The 20635-nt window shown below is 47.5% G+C and overlaps 1 protein-coding gene across 1 annotated transcript in view; it reads left to right on the forward strand.

The window, feature by feature from the left end:
• The window catches only part of Ptprn2 (protein tyrosine phosphatase receptor type N2), a 794381-nt gene that overhangs the window by 351798 nt on the left and 421948 nt on the right, over positions 1-20635 (forward strand). Inside the window, exon 9 of the mRNA XM_077795880.1 lies at positions 12479-12565. Within this exon, the coding sequence (XP_077652006.1) occupies positions 12479-12565 (87 nt within the window). The remainder of the gene's footprint in view (positions 1-12478; positions 12566-20635) is intronic.

Genomic DNA, 20635 nt, shown 5'->3' on the forward strand with positions numbered 1-20635 from the left:
ACGTGGCGACATCAGGTGACAGACCTGCACACGTGGAGTCCTCCCACTGAGTTTCAAGATTATCTGCTTCCTAAGAAGTCTGACAGCAACCCGCAGGTTGCACAGGGAGAGCAAGAGCTGCACCCCGAGCGCTTGGCACCATCCCACTGAGTGGCCCCGGGTCATCTGGAGTGCTGCCCTCTATGCTGAGCCATGGCAACTGGCCGGGGTCTGCAGGGGTTCCACTGTGCTGTCCTTCAGTAGGTACACTGGGAATTAGGGCTGAGGAGGCCAGTGGAAACCTGCTGGCTGCTGACTTCCTCAGCCTCCGGACTGTTACCAGCTCATTGTGGATGATGATGATCAGTTCTGTGGACCAGTTCTGTGGATCAGTTCTGTGGACCAGTTCTGTGGACCAGTCCTGTGGACCAGTTCTGTGGACCAGTTCTGTGGATCAGTCCTGTGGATCAGTCCTGTGGACCAGTTCTGTGGATCAGTTCTGTGGACCAGTTCTGTGGACCAGTTCTGTGGATCAGTTCTGTGGACCAGTTCTGTGGATCAGTTCTGTGGACCAGTTCTGTGGACCAGTTCTGTGGATCAGTTCTGTGGACCAGTTCTGTGGACCAGTTCTGTGGACCAGTTCTGTGGATCAGTTCTGTGGAGCCTGGACAAAGCCACTCTTACTTCATTCATCGCCCTTAGTGGGAAGGAGGTTAGAAATTCATGGGATTTGAGACCAGTTATTGATTGGGAAGTTGCTTCAAGTGCCAGGCTTGGGGATGTGGAGAAATGAGCAATAAGACATGGTTCCTACCTTCTTGGAGAGAACTGCAAACATTGAATTAAATGTGTGAAATTTAAAATGTGTGACATAACTGGAGGCCTTTTAACGTAAGTGAGGTGCCTAGAGGTTCTACCAAGGTGCAGAGGGAGTCTGAGGAGAGCAAGGTCTGAGAGCCCAGGTAGTTGTGGTCATCAGGCAGCTGATGGTGGCCAGGATTGAGGGAGGAAGATCAGTGGAATGCAGACAGAGGGGACCTGAGAAGGTAGGAGCAGGCTCGGGGAGGGAGTGGGCCTGTGTGGGCAGAGTGAGGAGGCCGGGCTGCAAGGCCTAAGGCCTCACTGAGAGGGAATATGGACAGCCAGATGGCCCAGACCTGCAAATCCAGAATGTCCATTATGGCCATGGCTCCCACTGGTCTGACTGCCCTGCTCCTGCTGATATGCATAACAGCAGGGGTACACTTGTGGCAAGCAGGCATGGTGGCAAGTGGGCACCTGTGTAGGGTCCATTGCATCTAGTGGGGATGCCCATGGGCGTGTCCTTCTTATATGTACATGTGCATGTGGAAGAGTGCATGCACACTCAGGGAGGACTATGGAGGGAGGGTCCTGTGTATGTGCCTTGCTGCACATGGGGGTACCTGCACAGGCCCCAGAAACATGGGTAGGAGGGCCATGTCTTAATAAGTGAAGTATCCTCTCATGTGTATATCTCCCTGAACAAGGGCTTTCAACCAAGTTGAAAGTTGGTCATTAGATTTAGCTGGTGAGTTTTGTGGTTTTGTTAGATGTTAGATGCAGGATATGGCTATGATCCCAAAAGTGCTGGTTTGACAGGACAGGGTGGGCTCTAGACCCTACCCAATTGACTGCCCAGGGTGGCAGATGTGGACCTGCTGCCCTCCATGGAAGTTCTGGACTCTGGGGCAAGATCAGCCGCCTGTGTCCCCTTAGTCCATGGTCCACTGTAGGGACACTCTTCCTCATGTTGTCTCATCTGTGTGCCTGTCATCTGAAAGGTCAGCACCTGTGAGTGGAAGATGTCCCCTGTTGACTTGTCCTGGCCCTCAGCTGTGACGGGAGTGTTTGTGAGTGGAAGGCCTGCACTGTCAGTTTGCCCTAGGTTCTCACCCTGTTGTGTCAGCATATATGAATGGAAGACGTCCACTATCCCCTTGTCCTAGGTCCTCAGGTTGTGGGAGTTGGCACACTGGACTTCAGCTACATCCATGACCAGGTAAACTGTGTCTGTCTGGGGGTGTGACACCAATTCACAGTGTTCACTCTGCCCATGTAGCTTTCTGTCCACAGGTCACTTGGTCCATTGAAAACCATTCTCTGCAGAGTCTCCTTCTAGAAAGAATTCATCAGCCCCAAATAAGCGGCCCAGATCTTCAGCTAACACAGTAGTGGCTCTAAGCTGGATTCATTTCTGAATCCAGTGGCTGTTAGGACCACTTGGGTCTGGTCCCTGGACGTGGGGTTTTATCCAAAGCTCCTCAGTGGGTAGGGGACACCTGAGTCCCACAGCCCTAGTGTGCTCCCCACCATAACTACCCACGGCTGTTCAAACTAGGGTTTACCCCCACGGTCAGGCCTCGCTCGGGTTACTGATGACCCCATGTCACTTCTGCTTTTCTCTCTCTGGACCAGTCTGATGGACCAACCTTCCTTCCCATTTTGATGTAGTTCACATATGAGGCAACTACCAAAAGCTCACGTGTGAGACAATGCAAGAATGTTTAGAGGTAAAACAACTACATTTTGAGAGTTAGACGTGACCAGTGGATTAATCCACTGGTATGAAACTGGGTGATAACTGTGAGCATATTCGGTAGGACTGGAGGAAGTAGGTAAGCGAGGGCTTGTCTTTGGGATTTATATATTTTGTTTGTTTTTTGTGAGAATCTCTCTCTACTCCCTTACTGCCTTGACTGAGGTAAGGGTATGCTTTATTCCCACCAGGCCCTGGCCCTATGATGTTCTACCTCACCTTGGGCCCACAGCTATGGAATTGGCTGAAAAGGGACAGAACCGCTGAAACCATGAGCCAAAAATGACTTTTCCTCTTGTACGTTGTTCTTGTCAGATCTTTTGGTCGCAGTGACACAAAGCTGACTAAAACTGAAATTGATATCAAGAAGTAGGATTTACACCATGTGGTTCAGAACCATTTGCTGCTGATTTGGGGGAGGAATTTTTAAAACTTGAGACATGCAGGCTGAAAAAGGTTTAGGACATTGTAAGCAAAGTTTAATGAGAGATTCTGGTGGGAGCTCAGAAGACCAGAATGCCAATAGGACTGTGGACAGTAAAGACTGGGCTCCTGAGGTTTCAGAGGAGAAGGAGGACCTATTGGAAATTGGACCATTCATGTTACCTTCTGGCAAAGAAGTTGTCTACATTTTGCCTATATCCTGAGACTTTCTGTGAAACTGAATTTAAGGGTGATGGACTAATTAATCTGGCAGAGAAAATGTCAAGACAGCACAGCATTTAGGTGGTAGTATGTATATTTTTAAATATATATATATATATTTTTAGTTATAGATGAACACAATACCTTTATTTTACTTGTTTATTTTTAATGTGAAACTGAGGATAGAACCCAGTGCCTCACACATGCCTGGCAAACACTGTACTAATGAGCCCAACCATAGCTCCTGGTGGCATGGATATTGCTGGTGACTTTTAGCCAAGTCTACTGTGATAATTAGGAGTAGGAAGTGAGCCTGCCACCTCGGACAGAGGCCTGCTGGAGGTGTGGCACACCACACCCTTGTGGAGAGGCACACCACGCTGACACGGAGAGGCGCACTGTGGCTCCCTGTTCACCAAAGTGTAGCTCCATAGCCCAACATCAAGGTGTCTATACTTTTCTGCAGCTGCCAGCAAAGTGGGACATTGCCAACAAAGTGGGACATTGCCAACAAAGTGGGACATCACCACTTCTAGATAGGGACAGCAACCAGGACCTGGTTTAGCCTTACCAAGGTCCCTCTAGGCCTGGCTGCTCCAGAGGTCTCTACCAGGGGGCTGACAGTCATCTTGTTGCAGAGGTAACAGGGAGACTTGAATGGGGTTGTCCTGCTAACAGCCAACTCCTTCTGATTACCCTTACACTAGTCATATAATCTAATACCTTTATGTTCTTACAGTCTTCCTCATAAACATCAGAGCCTACCCCCCTCTACCATTAGGAACTGTAAACTGTTGTACAAACCTACTGACTATATGGTAGAAGATAACCAGACTCATCATTTCTGTTTATAGTGACATATCTGTAACTGTCAAAATAGAACCTAATTGATTTATGATTGCATATTGGTTATGTTGGGTGCTGAAATATTGATGTCCCCCTTAAAGGTGAGGTATTGGTAACCTGAAGGGACACTCTAAGATAATAGGGTAGAAGGTGCAGTACTTCAGATCTACACTGCAATAGAGGAAGAGACATAGACATCATGAAAAAAAAAAAAAAAACAAGGAGGAAAGTGTCCCAGTCAAACCAAGGTACTACAACAATAGAATCCATAGATAGTGCAGTGGATGAAATGTCAGAGAGGAGTTCAGAATGTACATATTTAAAATGATCTGGGAATTAAAGAATGACCTAAGTGAGCAAATACAGGCAAAAAATCTATCACTCCAACAAAGAGATAAGAGAGCAAATACAGGTAGCAAGAGATTATTCAAGAAATAGATGGAGATTCTGAAAAAACAAACAAATCCTTGAAATGAAAGAAACAATAAACCAAATAAAAAACTCAATAGAAAGCATCACCAACAACAGACTAAATCCTTTGGAAGACAGAACCTCAGACAATGAAGACAAAATGTACAATCTTGAAAATAAAATTTGAAATAAGTTGACCACTCAGTAAGGTTGGTAAGAAACTTTGAACAGAACATCCAAGAATTATAGGATACCACCAAAAGACCAAATCTAAGATTTATCGGGATAGAGGAAGGCTCAGAAACTCAAACCAAAGGAATGCACAATCTCTTCAGTGAAATAATATCAGAAAATTTCTCAAGCATGAAGAATGAATTGGAAAATAAAATACAAGAGGCCTATAGGACACCAAATGTACAAAATAACAACAGATCTACACCAAGGCACATTATAATGAAAATGCCTAGCACACAGAATAAGGATATAATTTTAAAGGCTGCAAAAGAAAGAAATCAGATTACATTTAGGGGAAGACCAATTCAGATTTCAGAAGATTTTTCAACCTAGACCCTCAAAGCCAGGAGATCCTGGAACAGCATACACCAGGCTCTAAAAGAAAGTGGATGCCAACGAAGAATCTTATACCCAGCAAAATTAAGCTTCAGATTTGATGATGAAATAAAAACCTTCCATGATAAACAAAAGTTGAATGAATTTACAGCAAAAACGTCTGCACTACAGAATATTCTTGGCAAAATATTACACAAGGAGGAAATGAAAACAACCATGAAAATCTTCAAAGGGAGGAACTAGATTAGAGGAGAAGCCAATTAAAGGAGAAATCAAGTCCAGTTAAATACCAAAAATAAACAAAAATATCTAGGAATACAAACCATGTCTCAATAATAATAATCCTGAATGTTAATGGACTAAACTTACCAATCAAAATACAGAGACTGGCAGATTAGATTTTTAAAAAAGACCCAACAGTATGCTGCCTTCAGGAGACTCATCTGATAGGAAAAGACATCCACAGACGGAAGGTGAAAGGTTGGGAAAAATCATACCACTCCATGGACTGCAGAAGCCAACAGGGGTCTCCATCTTCAGATCAGATAAAGTAGACTTCAAGCCAAAGTTAATCAAAAGAGTTAAATAAGGACATTTCATACTCCTTAAGGGAGCATACATCAACAAGACATAAAATTATAAATATATTTTCCCCAAACAATGGAACATCTGTATTCATCAAACTCTTCTCAAGTTCAAGAATCAAATAGACCACAGCACTATAATTCTGAATGACTTTAACACACCTCTTTAAATAGAGATTTTGTTTGGATAGATCTTCCAAACAAAAGCTAAACAAAGAAACTATAGGACTCAATAATACAATCAATAACTTAGCCTTAACTGACATATAAAGAATATTTCATCCATCAATGAGTGAATACATGTTCTTCTTAGCAGCACATGGATCCTTCTCTAAAATAGACCGTACGTTATGCCACAAAGCAACTCTTAGCAAATACAAAAACCTAGAGATACTACCCTGCATTCTCTTAGATCATATGGAATGAAATTAGAAATCAATGATAAAATAAAAAACAAAAGCTACTCCAACACCTGGAAACTAAATAATATGCTCCTGAATGAACAATGGGTTGCAAAAGACATCAAAGAGGAGATTAAAAATATTCTTAGAGGTAAATGAGAACATTGATACAACATATCGAAATCTCTGGGACACTAAGAAATTAAAGGGATACGGATAGGAAAAGAAGGCATTACTAAAAGGAAAGTTCATTGCATGGAGTTCATTCCTTAAAAGAAGAAAAAGTTAATAAATGACCTAATATTACATCTCAAAGCCCTAGAAAAAGAAGAACAAATCAACACCAAAATCAGAAGACAGGAAATAATTAAAATCAGAGCTCAAGTCAATGAAATTGAAACAAAAGAAACAACTGAAAAAATTGATAAAACAAAAAGTTGGTTCTTTGAAAAAATAAATAAAATTGACAAACCCTTAGCCATGCTAATGAAGAGAAGGAGAGAGGAAACTCAAATTACATCAATGATGAAAAAGGAAATATGATGGATACTACAGAAATACAGAAGATAATTAGAAAATATTATGAAAACTTCTACTCCAATAAAATAGAAAATATCGAAGGCATCAACAAATATCTAGAATCATATGAGTTGCCAAACTGAATCAGGTTGATATACACAACTTAAACAGATCCATTTCAAGCAATAAAATAGAAGACACCATCAGAAGCCTACCAACCAAGAAAAGCCCAGGACCAGATGGACACACAGCTGAGTTCTACAAGACCTTTAATGAAGAACTAATACTTATATTCCTCAAATTATTACATGAAACAGAAGAAGAGGGAGCACTTCCAAACTCATCTGTGAGGCCAATATCACCCTGATTCCAAACCAGGCAAAGACACATCGAAGAAAGAAAACTCCAGACCAATATCTCTAAAGAACATAGATGCAAATATTCCCAATAAAATTCTGGCAAATCGGGGCTGGGCTTGTGGCTCAGCAGTAGAGTGCTTGCCTAGCACGTGTGAGGCCCTGAGTTTGATCCTCAGCACCACATAAAAATAAATAAATAGAGATATTGTGTCCAACTACAACTAAAAAATAAAATATAAAAAAAATATTGTGGCAAATCAAATACAAAAATACATCAAAAAGATAGTGTACCACAATCAAGTGGGTTCATCCCAGGGATGCAAGGTTGGTTCAACATATGGAAGTCAATAAATGTAATTTATCACATCAGTAGACTTAAAGATAAGAATTATGCGATTACCTCAATAGATGCAGAAAAAGCATTTGACAAAATACCCCTTCATGTTCAAAACACTAGAAAAACTAGGGATTTCAGGAACATACCTCAACATTGTAAAAGCTATCTATACTAAGCCCCAGGCCAACATAATTCTAAATGTGTTGGGTGAATATGAAGGCATTCCCTCTAAAAACTGGAACAAGGCAGGGATGCCTTCTTTCGCCACTTTTATTTAACATAGTTTTTGAAATCCTGGCCAGAGCAATTAGACAGATGAAAGAAATTAAATGGATATGGATGGGAAAAGAAGAACTCAAACTATTACTGTTTGCTGTACCTAGAAGATCCAAAAAACTCCACCCGACAACTTCTAGAACTAATAAATGAATTCAGCAAAGTAGCAGGATATGAAATAAACACACATAAATCTAAGGCATTTCTGTAGATCAGTAACAAATCCTCTGAAAGAGAAACTAAGAAAACTCTCCCATTTACAATAGCCTCAAAAAAAATAAAAATAAAATATTTGGAAATAAACTTAACAGAAGATGTTAAATTTCTCTACAATGAAAACTGCAGAACTCTAAAGAAAGAAGACCTTAGAAGATAGAAAGATCTCCTGAGTTCTTGGATAGGCAGAATTAATATTGTCAGAATGACCATACTACCAAAGACACTATACAGATTTAATACAATCCCGATCAAAATCCCAATGACATTCCTCATAGAAATAGAAAAAGCAATCATGAAATTCATCTGGAAAAAATAAGAGACCCAGAATAGCCAAAGTAATCCTTAGTAAGAAGAGTAAAACAGGTAGCATCAGTATACCAGACCTTGAAGTGTACTATAGAGCACTAATAACAAAAATAGCATGGTATTGGCTCCAAAATAGACCTGTAGACCAATGGTACAGAATAGAGGACATAGAGACAAGCCCACCTAATTATAGTTATCTCATATTAGACAAAGGCACCAAAAACATATATTGGAGAATAGATAGCCTCTTTAACAAATGGTGCTGGGAGAATTGGAAATACATATGCAACAAAATGAAGTTAAACCCCCATCTCTCACCATGCACAAAACTCAATTCAGAGTGGACCAAGGACCTAGGAATTAAACCAGAGACCCTGTGCCTAATAGAAGGAAAAGTAGGCCCAGATCTCTATCATGTTAGATTAGGCCCCCACTTCCTTAAGAAGACTCCTATAGCACAAAAAATAAAATCAAGAATCAGTAAATGGGATGGATTCAAACTAAAAAGAAAATGAAACAATCACTTAGGTGAAAAGAGAGCCTGCAGAATGGGAGCAAGTTTTTACCACATGCACATCAGATAGAGCACTAATATATAGGATATATAAAGAACTCAAAAATCTTAACAGCAAAAACAAAAACAAATAACCCAATCAATAAATGGGCCAAGGAACTGAACCGACACTTCTCAGAAGAGGATATACAATCAATCAACAAATATATGAAAAAATGATCGGCATCTCTAGCAATTGGAGAAATGCAAATCAAAACAGATACTCTAAGATTTCATCTCACTCCAGTCAGAATGGCAGCTATTATGAATACAAATAACAATAAGTGTTGACGAGGATGTGTGACACATTGATGGTGGGACTGTAAATTGGTGCAGACAATATGCAAAGCAATATAGAGATTCCTTGGAAAACTTGGAATGGAACCACCATTTGACTCAGCCATCCCATTCCTCAGTTTATACCTTGAGTATAAACTGAGCATACTATGGTTTAAAAACAACATACTATGGTTAACACAGCCACATCGGTGTTTATAGCAGCACAATTCACAATAGCAAAATTGTGGAACCAACCTAGATGCCCTTCAGTAGATGAGTGGATAAAGAAATTGCGGTATATATATACATATGGAATATTACTTACTCAGCATTAAAAGAGAATAAAATCATGGCATTTGCATGTAAATATTGGAGAATATTATGGTAAGTGAAATAAAGTAATCCCCAAAACCAAATGCTGCCTGTTCTCTCTGATATGAGGATGCTGATACATAATGAGAATGGAGGGAGGAGCATGGGAGGAAAGGAGGGACTTTAGGTAGGGCGAAGGCCATGGAGGGGAAGGGAGGGGAATGGGGGTAGGAAAGATGGTGGAATGAGCTGGACATCATGGCCCTAATCACATGTACGAAGACCCGCAAGGTGTGACTTTACTTTGTGTACACTGAAACATGAACAATTGTGCTCCGTATGTGTAATATGAATTGTAATGCATTCTGCTGACATATATAACAAATTAGAATAAAAAATTATAATACGTTTTTTAAAAAAGAGTGGTAAGTAGAAAGATTTGAGAAACTTGTAATTTGGCCATATGAGAATAAAACTCCAGTTTTATTCATCGTGGCTACTAAACCTACCATATCCACTGTAGGAATGCTAAGCACTTCACCCGGAAACCACAGGGAAGATGGTGGAGCGCAGGTCAGGAGTTGGCAAGACCAACCCACTTCAGGTCAAGGGTGTAAAATTAAAATTCCTTTGAGAAGAGACAATGAGGGATCCTTGCCTGTGCAGTGGGGGTCTAGGAAGTCGTTTTTTTGTGCTCAGCCACCTGGACCCCCAGAAGCTGCTGCAGCTGGGTCCTTGAAGGTTTGGCTACTGTTGAGCTGGTGTGGCGGGGTTTGGCTCCTCCACGTGGTGATGGATCTGCAGGAATGCAGGACGCTGGAGGTAGGGGACTGCAGAGGCTTCACCAGTATTTCAAAGGATGACCTGGAAGGACAGGCCAGTGCCTCAGGGTCTGAGTCCCCACAGGCACCCCCACCCCCGCCCCAAGGGTGATGTGTGCAGATGTGAGAAGGAGCTGAAGTTGCAGGGAGACGCCCAAGATGAAGAGGTGCCATACTGTGGGATGTCTGCATTGAGTGAGCACAGACAAACTACGGGAAGCATGTGCCGCGATGAGGAGGCGCAGGGTGGAGCTACACAAGTGTGGAGAGAACATCAGGTCCTTGTGGTCCATATGCTGGACACGGAGTCGCAGGACTCATTTGCCCAGCGGATTTCTGTCTGGCTTGGTCCCACCCCTTCTTTCTGTGTCCGGGTTTCTCCCTTGTGGAATGGCGGGTTTACTCTGTGCCTTTATGTGTTGGATCTATGTAACTTGCTTTTGATCTTGCCTCTCAGATAGGAGTTTGCCTAGAGTCTCAGGAGACTTTGGACGTGGACCTTTGGGCCATGTTGGGACTGTTAAGACTGTGGGACTCAGAAATGGACTAAATGTGTTTGCATTGAGATGGGCTTGAGCTTTTGGGAGTCAGGGGCAAGATGTTATGGTTCAGATCTGAGGTGTCCCCCCAAAACTCATGTGTGAGACAATACCAGAATGTTCCGAGCAGAAATGACTGAATCAGTGGGTTAACTGGGTGGGGACTGCAGGCAGGTGGGGTGTGAGTGGAGGAGGTGGGTCTCTGCTTCCTGGCTGTCATGTTCTGAGCTGCTGTCCTCCCCTGCCATGATGTCCCGCCTCACCTCTCTGTCCCCTAGCCTGGAGGTGGCCATCTGTGAACTGAGACTTCTGAGACTGTGAGCCAAAACAAATGTTTCCTCTTCTAAAATTGTTCTCGTCAGGTCTTTTTGCCAGTGATGAAAAGCTGACTTCACGCCCTTGGGGTCCAGGCTGGGCTCACTTCCGCCTTGCTGGCTGCTCTCTTCTCTCTCTGTTAGGGGTGACCTCTCACCCTCTGGCCCTAAGAGTTGGAAGGACCTGACTCTGTCACCTGCGGCTCCCACACTCTGTCTCGACCAACTCCTGATGTGCCTCTGGGCTGCGCTACCTGGACTCTGCTCGGGGGTCCGCTGGGGGGACTTCCACACTCCTCTGTCTCCCATGGCCTCTCTGACCAGCCAGTCTTGCCAGGGTGCCTCAGCGTCTCCCCCACACCCAGTGTTCGCCAGTTGTCACCCCCGGGTGGCTGTGATGGCCTGTTTGGCCCCTGCACCTGGGACCCTCCCGAGTTTTGGAGAAGTCCCAGTGACACCCAGCTCTGTACCTGCTGTTCCAGCTGCCTGATGGCTGGCAGACATGGCCTCCTTGAAGGGTGCTTCTCTGAGCCCTTCTCAGTGGCGCTCTGCCCACCCCTCCATGCTCCGCCCACAGGACTGTTGACACACGTGTGGGTTTGCTCGAGACACACGCACAGCTCTGAACCTGGAAGTCCAGGGTACCGGGGGTGCAGGGACACGATGTCCCAGGCTGTGCTCTGGCCCTGGGACTTGCCCTGGTGGTGGCTCTTGCATGGTTTTACCTGTGTGTCCTCACGTGGGCTTTGCTGCTGCACTGCCCTGTGTCCATTTCCCACTTTCTACAAGGCACCAGTGTTGGACTAGGGCCCGTGCTCAGCGTCCTCTTCACTGATTAAATCTGCAGCCACCTGTTTCCTGATGAGGCCCAGTATCTGGCCTAGGACTTCACAGAAGGATGCAGCCCACAACCACAAGCAGCTTCTTCCTTTGTTAATGTCTTTGCCTCCTGCGTCTCCCGCGGGGAGCCCTGAAGTTGAGAGCTGGGTTCCTCCCGGACACTGAGTGGGGGGGAGTGAGCGAGCAGAAACCTTGCTGCTGTGGCAGTCTGCATTGATACTCCCTCACAGCAGCAAGCACAGGGGCCCAGGCAGTGGGGAGGGGGACCCTGAGTCCTGGCGTCAGGATTTGTAACGGGAGCATAGAGTTGCAGGTACCTGTTACCTGCCACCTTTTCATCAGGCAGCTCTCCCTGTGGCCTTGCTGGGCCGTGTGCAGCCGCAGCATCCTGGGCCGTCCCTGCCCTGTAATGGGGTGCAGCTTGTGGCACGTCCCTCTTGTCCCCCCTTTGTGTCTACCCAGGTGGTGTTTAAATACCCTTCACTGGGATTGTCATCCACCTCGACAGTGGATCAATGTAAACAGCTGCTTGCTTTGAGCACTTCACGCCCATCCCACCGTCTGGTTTTCGCATCTCCTCACTCCTGTGCCTCCCCTGCCTGCCTCTCTATCAAGTTTTTATTGAAGGCTGAGATGAGCCAGAGGTGGCATCATGGACCCGTTACGCTTCCTGGCAATTCCATCTGCACCTCATTGTCTGTCTCAGTGGCTCCTCATGATGGGCACATCCGGGAATAGCCAGCCGAGGCAGCTCCCTGGGGTCCCTGGCTTCCCATCTCCCTTGCTAACGAGGCCCCCTCTCCCTCCACAGCCCCCTGAACCTGGAGAAGGGGAAGCAGCTGATGGGGGATGTCGCCCACCTCCTGAAGGTGCCACCCAGCATCTTTGAGGATATCGAGTAAGTATGTGAGGCTGGACCTGTTGGCTTAGCCTGAGCTCACCTGAGTTCAGCCTCAGAAATGGGTTTATGAGGGAAAGAGCTGTGTGTCTGGGGTTCTTGTTAATTATGTCAGAAATTCTGTAGAAGACAAAAGTTCTAGCAGGCTTTGGTAAGTTTTCCAAGTGCAGCTGAATCCTGTGCTGAATGATGAGAATCCTAATCCGGAGAGCAGCGTGGCCAAGGCCAGTGCCTGCTTCGTGCGCCTGCTGTCCCTGGGTCCGTAGCATCCTGCCTGCGCCACTGCACACAGGGGCCCTGGGGAGGCCTACACCCATGGACCCTTGCCTACATGCTCTGAGCAACTGGCAGGGCCCTGTCAACCTCTGAAGCTTCCCTAGGGGAGGCCTTGGGCTTGAGGCACAGAGGTGATCAGCGCTTGGCCAGCACCCTTCTCCTGGGGGAAAGAGCAGGTGCCCAGGAAGCAGGAGTGTGGCGGTTCCTGTCCTGGGCTGTAGTATGTAGGTGCTGGAGAGAGGGTATGCAGGAGAGAAACCTGGGCACAGGCTGGAACTATGCAGGCTGGGTGCTTGTGTAGAGTCCACCCCATGACTGGGAGGAGGACGGGAGGGGGCCTTGCAGAGAGGTCAGGACCCATCGAGTGGAGGTAAGAACTGAGATGAAGGCTTGCCTGTACTCGTGTGTGTGTGTGTGGGGGGGTGCAGATGTGTCCCCCTGTATGGTCTGAAGACTTCAGGAGCCTGCAGAGGGCCATGGACATACAGGCCAGGCATGAGATGGAGTGGAGAACACAGGATCCACCTGGGTGGGGACCAGGTGATCGGCCAGGGATCCCTGGTCCCAGACATGGGGGTGCCCGGTTCCTGTCTGTCAGGCTCTCTGGGGTGCCTCTGCTCCCACTGTTGTCTCCTTATCCCCTGCAGGTGATAGTTCCCTGGGGACCACAGACTGCACACAGTGTGCTAAAATGACCTGCTAAACCCTGGGGCTGACTGCCCCTGATTGCCCTCAGCCTTCCCCCTTACTCAGATGCCCTGGGTGGGCCTGGGCTCCAGTCCGCAGAGGCCATCTCTTGCTGTCCAGGTCCAGAGGCTGGTGGACGAGCAGGAGCCTGGGTGGGTGAGTGCCTGTCCCTCAGTGGCCTTGTGGCTGAAGGTGAGCATGGGCAGGAGGAAAGGCCGTCTACAGGGGCCTCGGGTGGACAGCACTCCTGGCGGAGGTGATGTGGCTGATGCTTCCTAAGCTCAGGGGAAGAAATGGCTCCTGGGACTCTAGAACAGAGTCACCCAGGCCCACAGAGGCCTGTTCACTGTGTGCTCCTCATTTGTCTTCAGTGAGGCCCTTCTGGGGCAGCTGTGCAGCCACAGGGAGTGGCGGCCATGTGCCCAGGGGCTTCTGTGGTCTGCCAGAGTTTGTTGCTCTCTGTGGTCCGTCAAGAACTTGCATCATCATGGAAGGAGGCTGGGTGGAGGCCACCTTGCCGGTTGGACACTGCTACTGAAACTGTGCTGGTTTGTCACGTGGACCCTGGGAGCAGAACCACTGTATTCTCAGGGTTCAGTGGGAGGTAGTGTGGCTGACCACCACGTGAGCAGCTTGGAGGAGATTCTCCGTGTAGCCCACCTGGTCCCACTAACCTTAGAAGTGAGAAGTGGCAGGTGGGGAGGCCGTGCTCGGGGAAGGAGGTGAGTTGGGCTGCAGAGCTGACGTGCTTCTGCTGCTCATGGTCTGAGTGTCAGCACACTGCTCCTCTGGATCCTCCCACGGAGAGCCCTGGCATCAGCTCGGGTTCTGGGTACAGCTACCTGCCACTCTGGGGAGCGAGGAGTGGCTGAGCCTGCCTGCTGAGCCCCTGCTGCGTCCACTTGCAGGCCTCCTCCCTGCTCAGTGCAGGGCCTCTCTTCCCCAGAAGTGAGCCTGGGTACCACCCTGCCCAGGACCTGGGGCACTGGTCTGCAGCTCCTGGCCAGCATCCTCCCTGCAGCCTTTTCTTGCTTCCCCAGCTCCTCACGGTCCTCATCCTGGTCCTTGCTGGTCCAAAGCCTCCACCCCAGGCCCCAGTTCTGGCTTGGTGGAGCCATGCCTCCCTGGGTCTTGTTGTGGGTCTTGTGTGTATAGTAGCTTTGCCCTTTGGAACATAGGAGCCTTACCTGAATGTCCTGAGCATCCCCTGGGCCCAGTAGTGATGGATGCTCTGAGGAGGGGTCCAGGCCGGGCTGTGCCTCAAGGGCACCTCGGAGGAAGAGCCAGCAGCAGCTGGGTGCCTGGTGCTGCGTGTAAGAGCACAGCCTAGAACTGTCCATGGTTTCAGTCACAGGAAGGGGCACGTGAGCTGCCACGTGCAGGCATGGTCTGCATTTTTACGGAAGTAGTAGTTATGCTTAATATGTTTTGTTCATGGTTATGTAGCTGTCGAATAAATCCCACTATTTCTTATTACTTCATTAGAGACCATTAAAACGGCATTAGCTTGCTGCTGAAGTTGTGCTAGCAGACACAACGGCCACAGTTAGGATCTTATAATCTGATCTTGGCTGTCCCAGGCAGGGCTGACAGATGCGGGGGCTGCTTCCTGCAGGACCCCAGCCAGGTGGGCAGTACTGGGGTGAGCAACACAGAAGGAGAACATGCTGAGAGCCCTGGAGTTGCAGGGGGGGTGCCTGGGGTCAGTTCTCTGGACGAGCCCTGCAGTGCATGAGGCGTGGGGTCAGCTGGGGCATCCCCAGAGGACAGGCGTATTCTGTGATCACCCTCATGGCTCTGGGCGTGCACACGGCAGCCTTGTTTCCCATCTGTGGGATCCACTGGCTTGATGAGTGCAGTGCTCTCATTCTTCACAATGGTCACTGGGGACACAGCTGCAGAAATTCTCCACCCAGACCCTTTTCACCAGGGTCTCCTACTGCACAGCCTGGGGACATGCCTGCACCCAGCCCATTTCCTCTCCTCAGACCACCCTCCATGTGGGAGATGATCCCTGGGGGTTACAGGCTTCTTCCCAGAGAAGAACAGTGTTATTTGCCCCTAGCCTTGTCTCTGTGCATTGGCAGATTTGGGGAGGTGCTACATAGGAAGCAGGGGTGGGGAGGGGTGAAAAATGGCCTCGCCCCCTGGGTTGATGCTTCCTGCTGTCTCTGTGGACAACATTGATTGCAGAGCCCCGCATCACCTGATCTGTGTGCCTGGGCGGTGTGGACCAGCAATGGCGGGGCCTGTGCTTGGGGCAGATGCATAGTGCTCAAAGTCCAGTCCCTCCAGCAGTGAGTGGGGCACCTGCAGGAGGGTCTTGGTAAGTGGGGTTGCGTTTGCAACGTGGTGCACTGGTATTGTACACCCATGCTTCTGGTGACACCACTGCCATCGCAGCTGGGCTCAGGCTCTGCCTGGAGGGTCATGGAGCAAGGTGGAGCAGGGTACCTGGTTGTGGAAAGCTTCCCAGAGCAAGTGTGGGTCTCTCCACAGCCCCCCTCTGGATCCTGCTAAGGTACAAAGGGGTGGCCTGGGGGCCAGAGACAGGAAACCAAGAGTGTCAAGGCACTGTGGCAGGACGTTGGAACCGCCCAGTCCTGTCTTTAGACTGAAGATGAGGTAGCAGGGAAGAGGTGTCATTAGGATATGAGGTGATTCTTCTGGAGGAAGAGGAGGCACCTTTCATGAGCGAAGCCCATGCTCTGCTTGGTGGCACAGGCTGGCGCTCCCACTCCGAGTGTGAAAGGAAACTGCACCTGGGAGGAGAGGGTAGCTCACCTTCCTAAGAGTCCTTGGTTTCCCTGCTACACACCAAGGAGCCCAGGCATAGCCCTGTGTGCAGCCAGCCTGGAGTCTGCTCCCAGGAGCGCTCTGTGGGCCCAGGCCCCACAATTGCTATCTCTGAGCCTTTTAATTCTTCTCCCAAGTGAGGTCTATGGCAGGACTGCCGAGCTCAGGACGGAGCCACGTGGAGGTGGGCAGTGCATGGCAACTTGTGCCTTTCACTGGTGTCTCACTGCTGTGAGGAGGAAGCACTCTTCCTTCCACTGTGGGTGGGTTTGCACTGGTAAAGCAGCCCCGTCGGCTCTTCTTTCCAGGAGCAGCTCTGGTGAGATCCTGCGGGTGATTGGGGAACGGTGCACAACTGCAGAGTCCAGGAATTACGTTCCTGTGAGACTGTGGTTCCTGGTAATGATGCTTTACTGGCAAGATTTGGATCTCCATCCTTCCCAGTCAGCAGTAGGCTCCTTGGGGGCAGGAACTAGTCAGTTCAGCAACCCGGTGCCCAGAGCAAGGTGTCTCCTAGTGTCTCGGTTTGCTGAGGAGGAATGAGTGAATGTTGCCGGAAGGATGGAATCTGGCTCAGAGGCACCTGGGTTCGAGTCTGCTTTTCTTGACTTGCTGTAAGACCTTGGGCAGATTGCTCAAGCTCCAGCAGCCTCAGCTGCCCACCTGAAGGGGAGACACCACGTGGGCATTAGCACTCGGTCGCACACAGCTTGTGTGTGTGATGCACCATTCAGAAATGAGGTGCTGCTTAGGCTGGGGGACAGGAGGGCCCATGAGGGGGTTAGGCTGTGTGAAGTATAGCTGAACACTGGGCAAGGTGTGCTTGTCTTCGTGACTTCCCTGTCAGACTGCATGCCGCTGCTCAGCTTTTGTTCATTCTCAGCCAAACAAAGTGAAAATCAGTCTTCTGTTCTGCAGACATCTCTGTTGAGCAGAGACGCTGCAGGAGTGCTGTGTCCAGCAAGGCTTTGGAGCAGGAGGCCAGCTTGTGATCCAGGACTGGGTTCCAGTGGGAAGGCCCAGGGGACTGGCATTGGCCCTAGGGAATGGAGTTGGTCCTGCATGCAGACAGATGGCAGGAGGGGAGAACACAGTTGCACCTGCTGGATGCTGGCTTCCAGAGGTTGCTGTGCACATATGGGGTGCCAATGGAGTATGGATGAGGCCAGGCAAGTGTCTTCAAGAAGAGAGCAGCCCACGGTCCAGAGTGAGTGCAGCATTCAGATGACCCCATGGTCTGCACAGCTGGTCACCCCATGTCCAGTGTGAGGAGGGGTGGCTCAGTTCTGAGTTTGCTGCTACCTATCGTCCATCCATCTGTCCATCCATCCATCCATCCATCCATCCATCTATCCACCCACCCACCCATCCAGAGCTGAGAGGCCATCAGGCTAAATATCAAAGTTTCAAGAAAAGGCTTCAGTCCTGATTTTTAGGCAAAGACTTCTATTTCTAAATGTCATCAACCAGTCATTTATTTGTTTAATTCATTAGTATGTAAGCACTGTGACACCCAAACTGTGCAATAGAAAATGCAGCATAATGGCCCTCGGTCCTTGGGGAGCACAGGGCTTCTGCTGTATGTAGCTAACACAGTCCATGGCTGTGCCGATGGAACAGCGTTCCCTGGGGTTTCGCCTCCCCCGTCAGTTGTAACAGAACAGATTGTGTGAGGGTCAAAACCAACAGGTTCTTTCAAAGCTAAATGAAAAGCATAAACCATGAATAATCTATGTCCCCCAAACATTGCATGAGAAGAGTGCAAGTCCTAACCACAGACAGGAATTCCCGAACTGCACATACTCGCCGGCGACTGCAGCGAGGCAGTCTGCACAGCCCCTGAGGAAGGTAACACATTGTCCATCACTGTGTTTGGTAGAGGCTTGGGCACATTAAACTGCCTTGCAATATCTTAGCGGGTCTTTGTTTCCTCACATATTCCATTAGGAATTGATTCTCTCAGCCTCTCCTCCCTTGAAAGCCCTCAAACTGGAGATTTTGGGAAGCTGTTGCCTAATATTTGGAAGCATGAATGCACAACTGCAGAAAGACGGTGATGCAGAGTGTGCCTTAGCAGTGTGTGTCTGTTTGACTTTGCCATCTGCACAGAATTCTGGAATGCTCTGGCCCTGGCCTCTCAACGAGGCGTGCAATAATGATTCTGCCAAAGCCAGACAAGAACTCGATTTTCTCTTGGCATTTGACTATCCCAGCACCAAGCCACGGCTTCCCCAGAATGAGGGTGGCTGAAGAGGAGTGGTGGAAATAATCCAGTGTCCTCAGGAACAAGCCAGACCGTGCCAGGCTGAGGAAGAACCTGCTCATCTGGTTCTCAGCCCAGAGACAAAGTTGAAGGGTTTGTTCAAGTAGCTCCTCAGAAACACACACACTGTACAGAGAAATCTTTCTTTTACTAAAGCTGTGTTCAGTCAGGTGCAGTAAGTCTAAATCATTCTGACTGCATTGTATAACCTTGAGACTACTATTAGCACTTCATATCTCTTAAGTTAATACTTAGTAAGGCATATAATGAGCAAGTCATTCATGTATAGCCAACTAGATAAGAACAGTCAATGCAGAGATTCTTATGACAGAGATAATATTTTGAGAAAACGTCTTACTGGGTTTGCATTAACATAGGCAATATGCACATACATAGCTCTGTTATCTATCTGTCCATCTACTTATCCATCCATCATCTGTTATCCATCATGCAACCATAATCCATTCATCCACTTACCCACCCTTCTATCCACCTGCCTATCTATCCATCATCCATCTATCTTTTACCCACCCATATATCCATTCATCATTCATCCATCACTCACCATGTATTTCTTCCACCCATGCATCCCCATCCATCTATTAATCCATCTGCATACTCATCCATCTGTCTTCCTACTTACCCATCTACCTAACCTACCTATTGTCCATCCATCCGTCCATCCATCCATCTATCCACCCACCCACCCATCCACCTATCTGCCCATCTATCTACCTGCTTTATCTATTTATAATCTATCTATCTATCTATCATCCATCCATTCATCCATCCACATATGTTATGGGCTTCATCAAAAGTATGATATCAAACAGACAAAGTACATGTTGATCTCTCAGGCCTAGGGGTATTATACTAGCAAAAAACTTTAATCCAATTGTCTTATCAGAAGTTGATCTTATTTCTAAACAACTTTCAGAAAAGTTTATCAGCTGGAAAGAGCAGCATTTACATTTATGCTCGTTGTGAAGTTTCAACATTAAATGATTAACCTTAGGAATATCCATTGTTGCCAAATATGGCATGGCTGCCTTTTTTAATATTTAGTTTTTAGTTGTAGTTGGGTACAATATCTTTATTTTATTTATTTAATTTTATGTGGTGCTGAGGATGGAACCCAAGGCCTTGCACGTGTGAGATGAGTGCTCTACCACTGAGCCACAACCCCAGCCCCAAGGCTGCCTTTTATTTAATGCAAAAATGTCAAAGGAAATTTATACCTGGGCTGTATTTGTTCCAAGTGTTCCAAGTGATTACTTGGCAGTGTTTACAAGAGAAACTAGCATTATAGGTGATCTTCATTGTACACCATAAATGTTGACTTGATACCGACAATCCTGTGTGTGTGCCGCAATCCGGCTGCAGCAAAATAACCCGTGGCGGGGGGGCGGGGGGTGACGAGGAACTTGCGTACATTGATACAGCAGGAGTGGGAGCCGTTTATTGTAGGACAGGAGGGGTATACATACATTCCACACAGCTTATCTTAATTGACATAAACTAGATACAGCAGTCAACCAATCAGGAATCTCCATACTTAATGGCTCACTGGTGTTACTTCACAAACCACTCCCTCTGCAAAATGCCAAGCCCCATCCAGACTTGTTTACAAACCCTAACAATTCCCCATTTTGTTTAATTTAAATAACGACCATAGTGGTTTTTACACAAACACCATAAATAATCTGCTATAAGCAGAAGGGGAGGATACAAAATGCCACAATACCAAGCCAATTGATGGCTCCATGCAAGAAGCCCTTGGAAAAATTATACCAGCAATGACACCGTTAGCAAAGATACAGTTTGTTGTCTCAGTCCAGGTAAAGCAGTGTCTCAATAGATTAACTCACAGTCCAGGTAAATCACAGTCCAGGTAAGTTCTGCAGGCAGCTAGCTTGATCCAAAGTCTCGTCCATTTCTCAGCCGAAGTCTCGTCCGGTTTTCAGCAACACTGGAAATTCTTCCACCCTCTTCCTCACCGGCACTGGGACGAAGGCAGGAACTCCAGATGGCTAAAGAAAATCCTGTAG

The sequence above is a fragment of the Urocitellus parryii genome, chromosome 3, assembly GCF_045843805.1.
Source record: "Urocitellus parryii isolate mUroPar1 chromosome 3, mUroPar1.hap1, whole genome shotgun sequence".
Taxonomy (NCBI): Eukaryota; Metazoa; Chordata; class Mammalia; order Rodentia; family Sciuridae; genus Urocitellus; species Urocitellus parryii.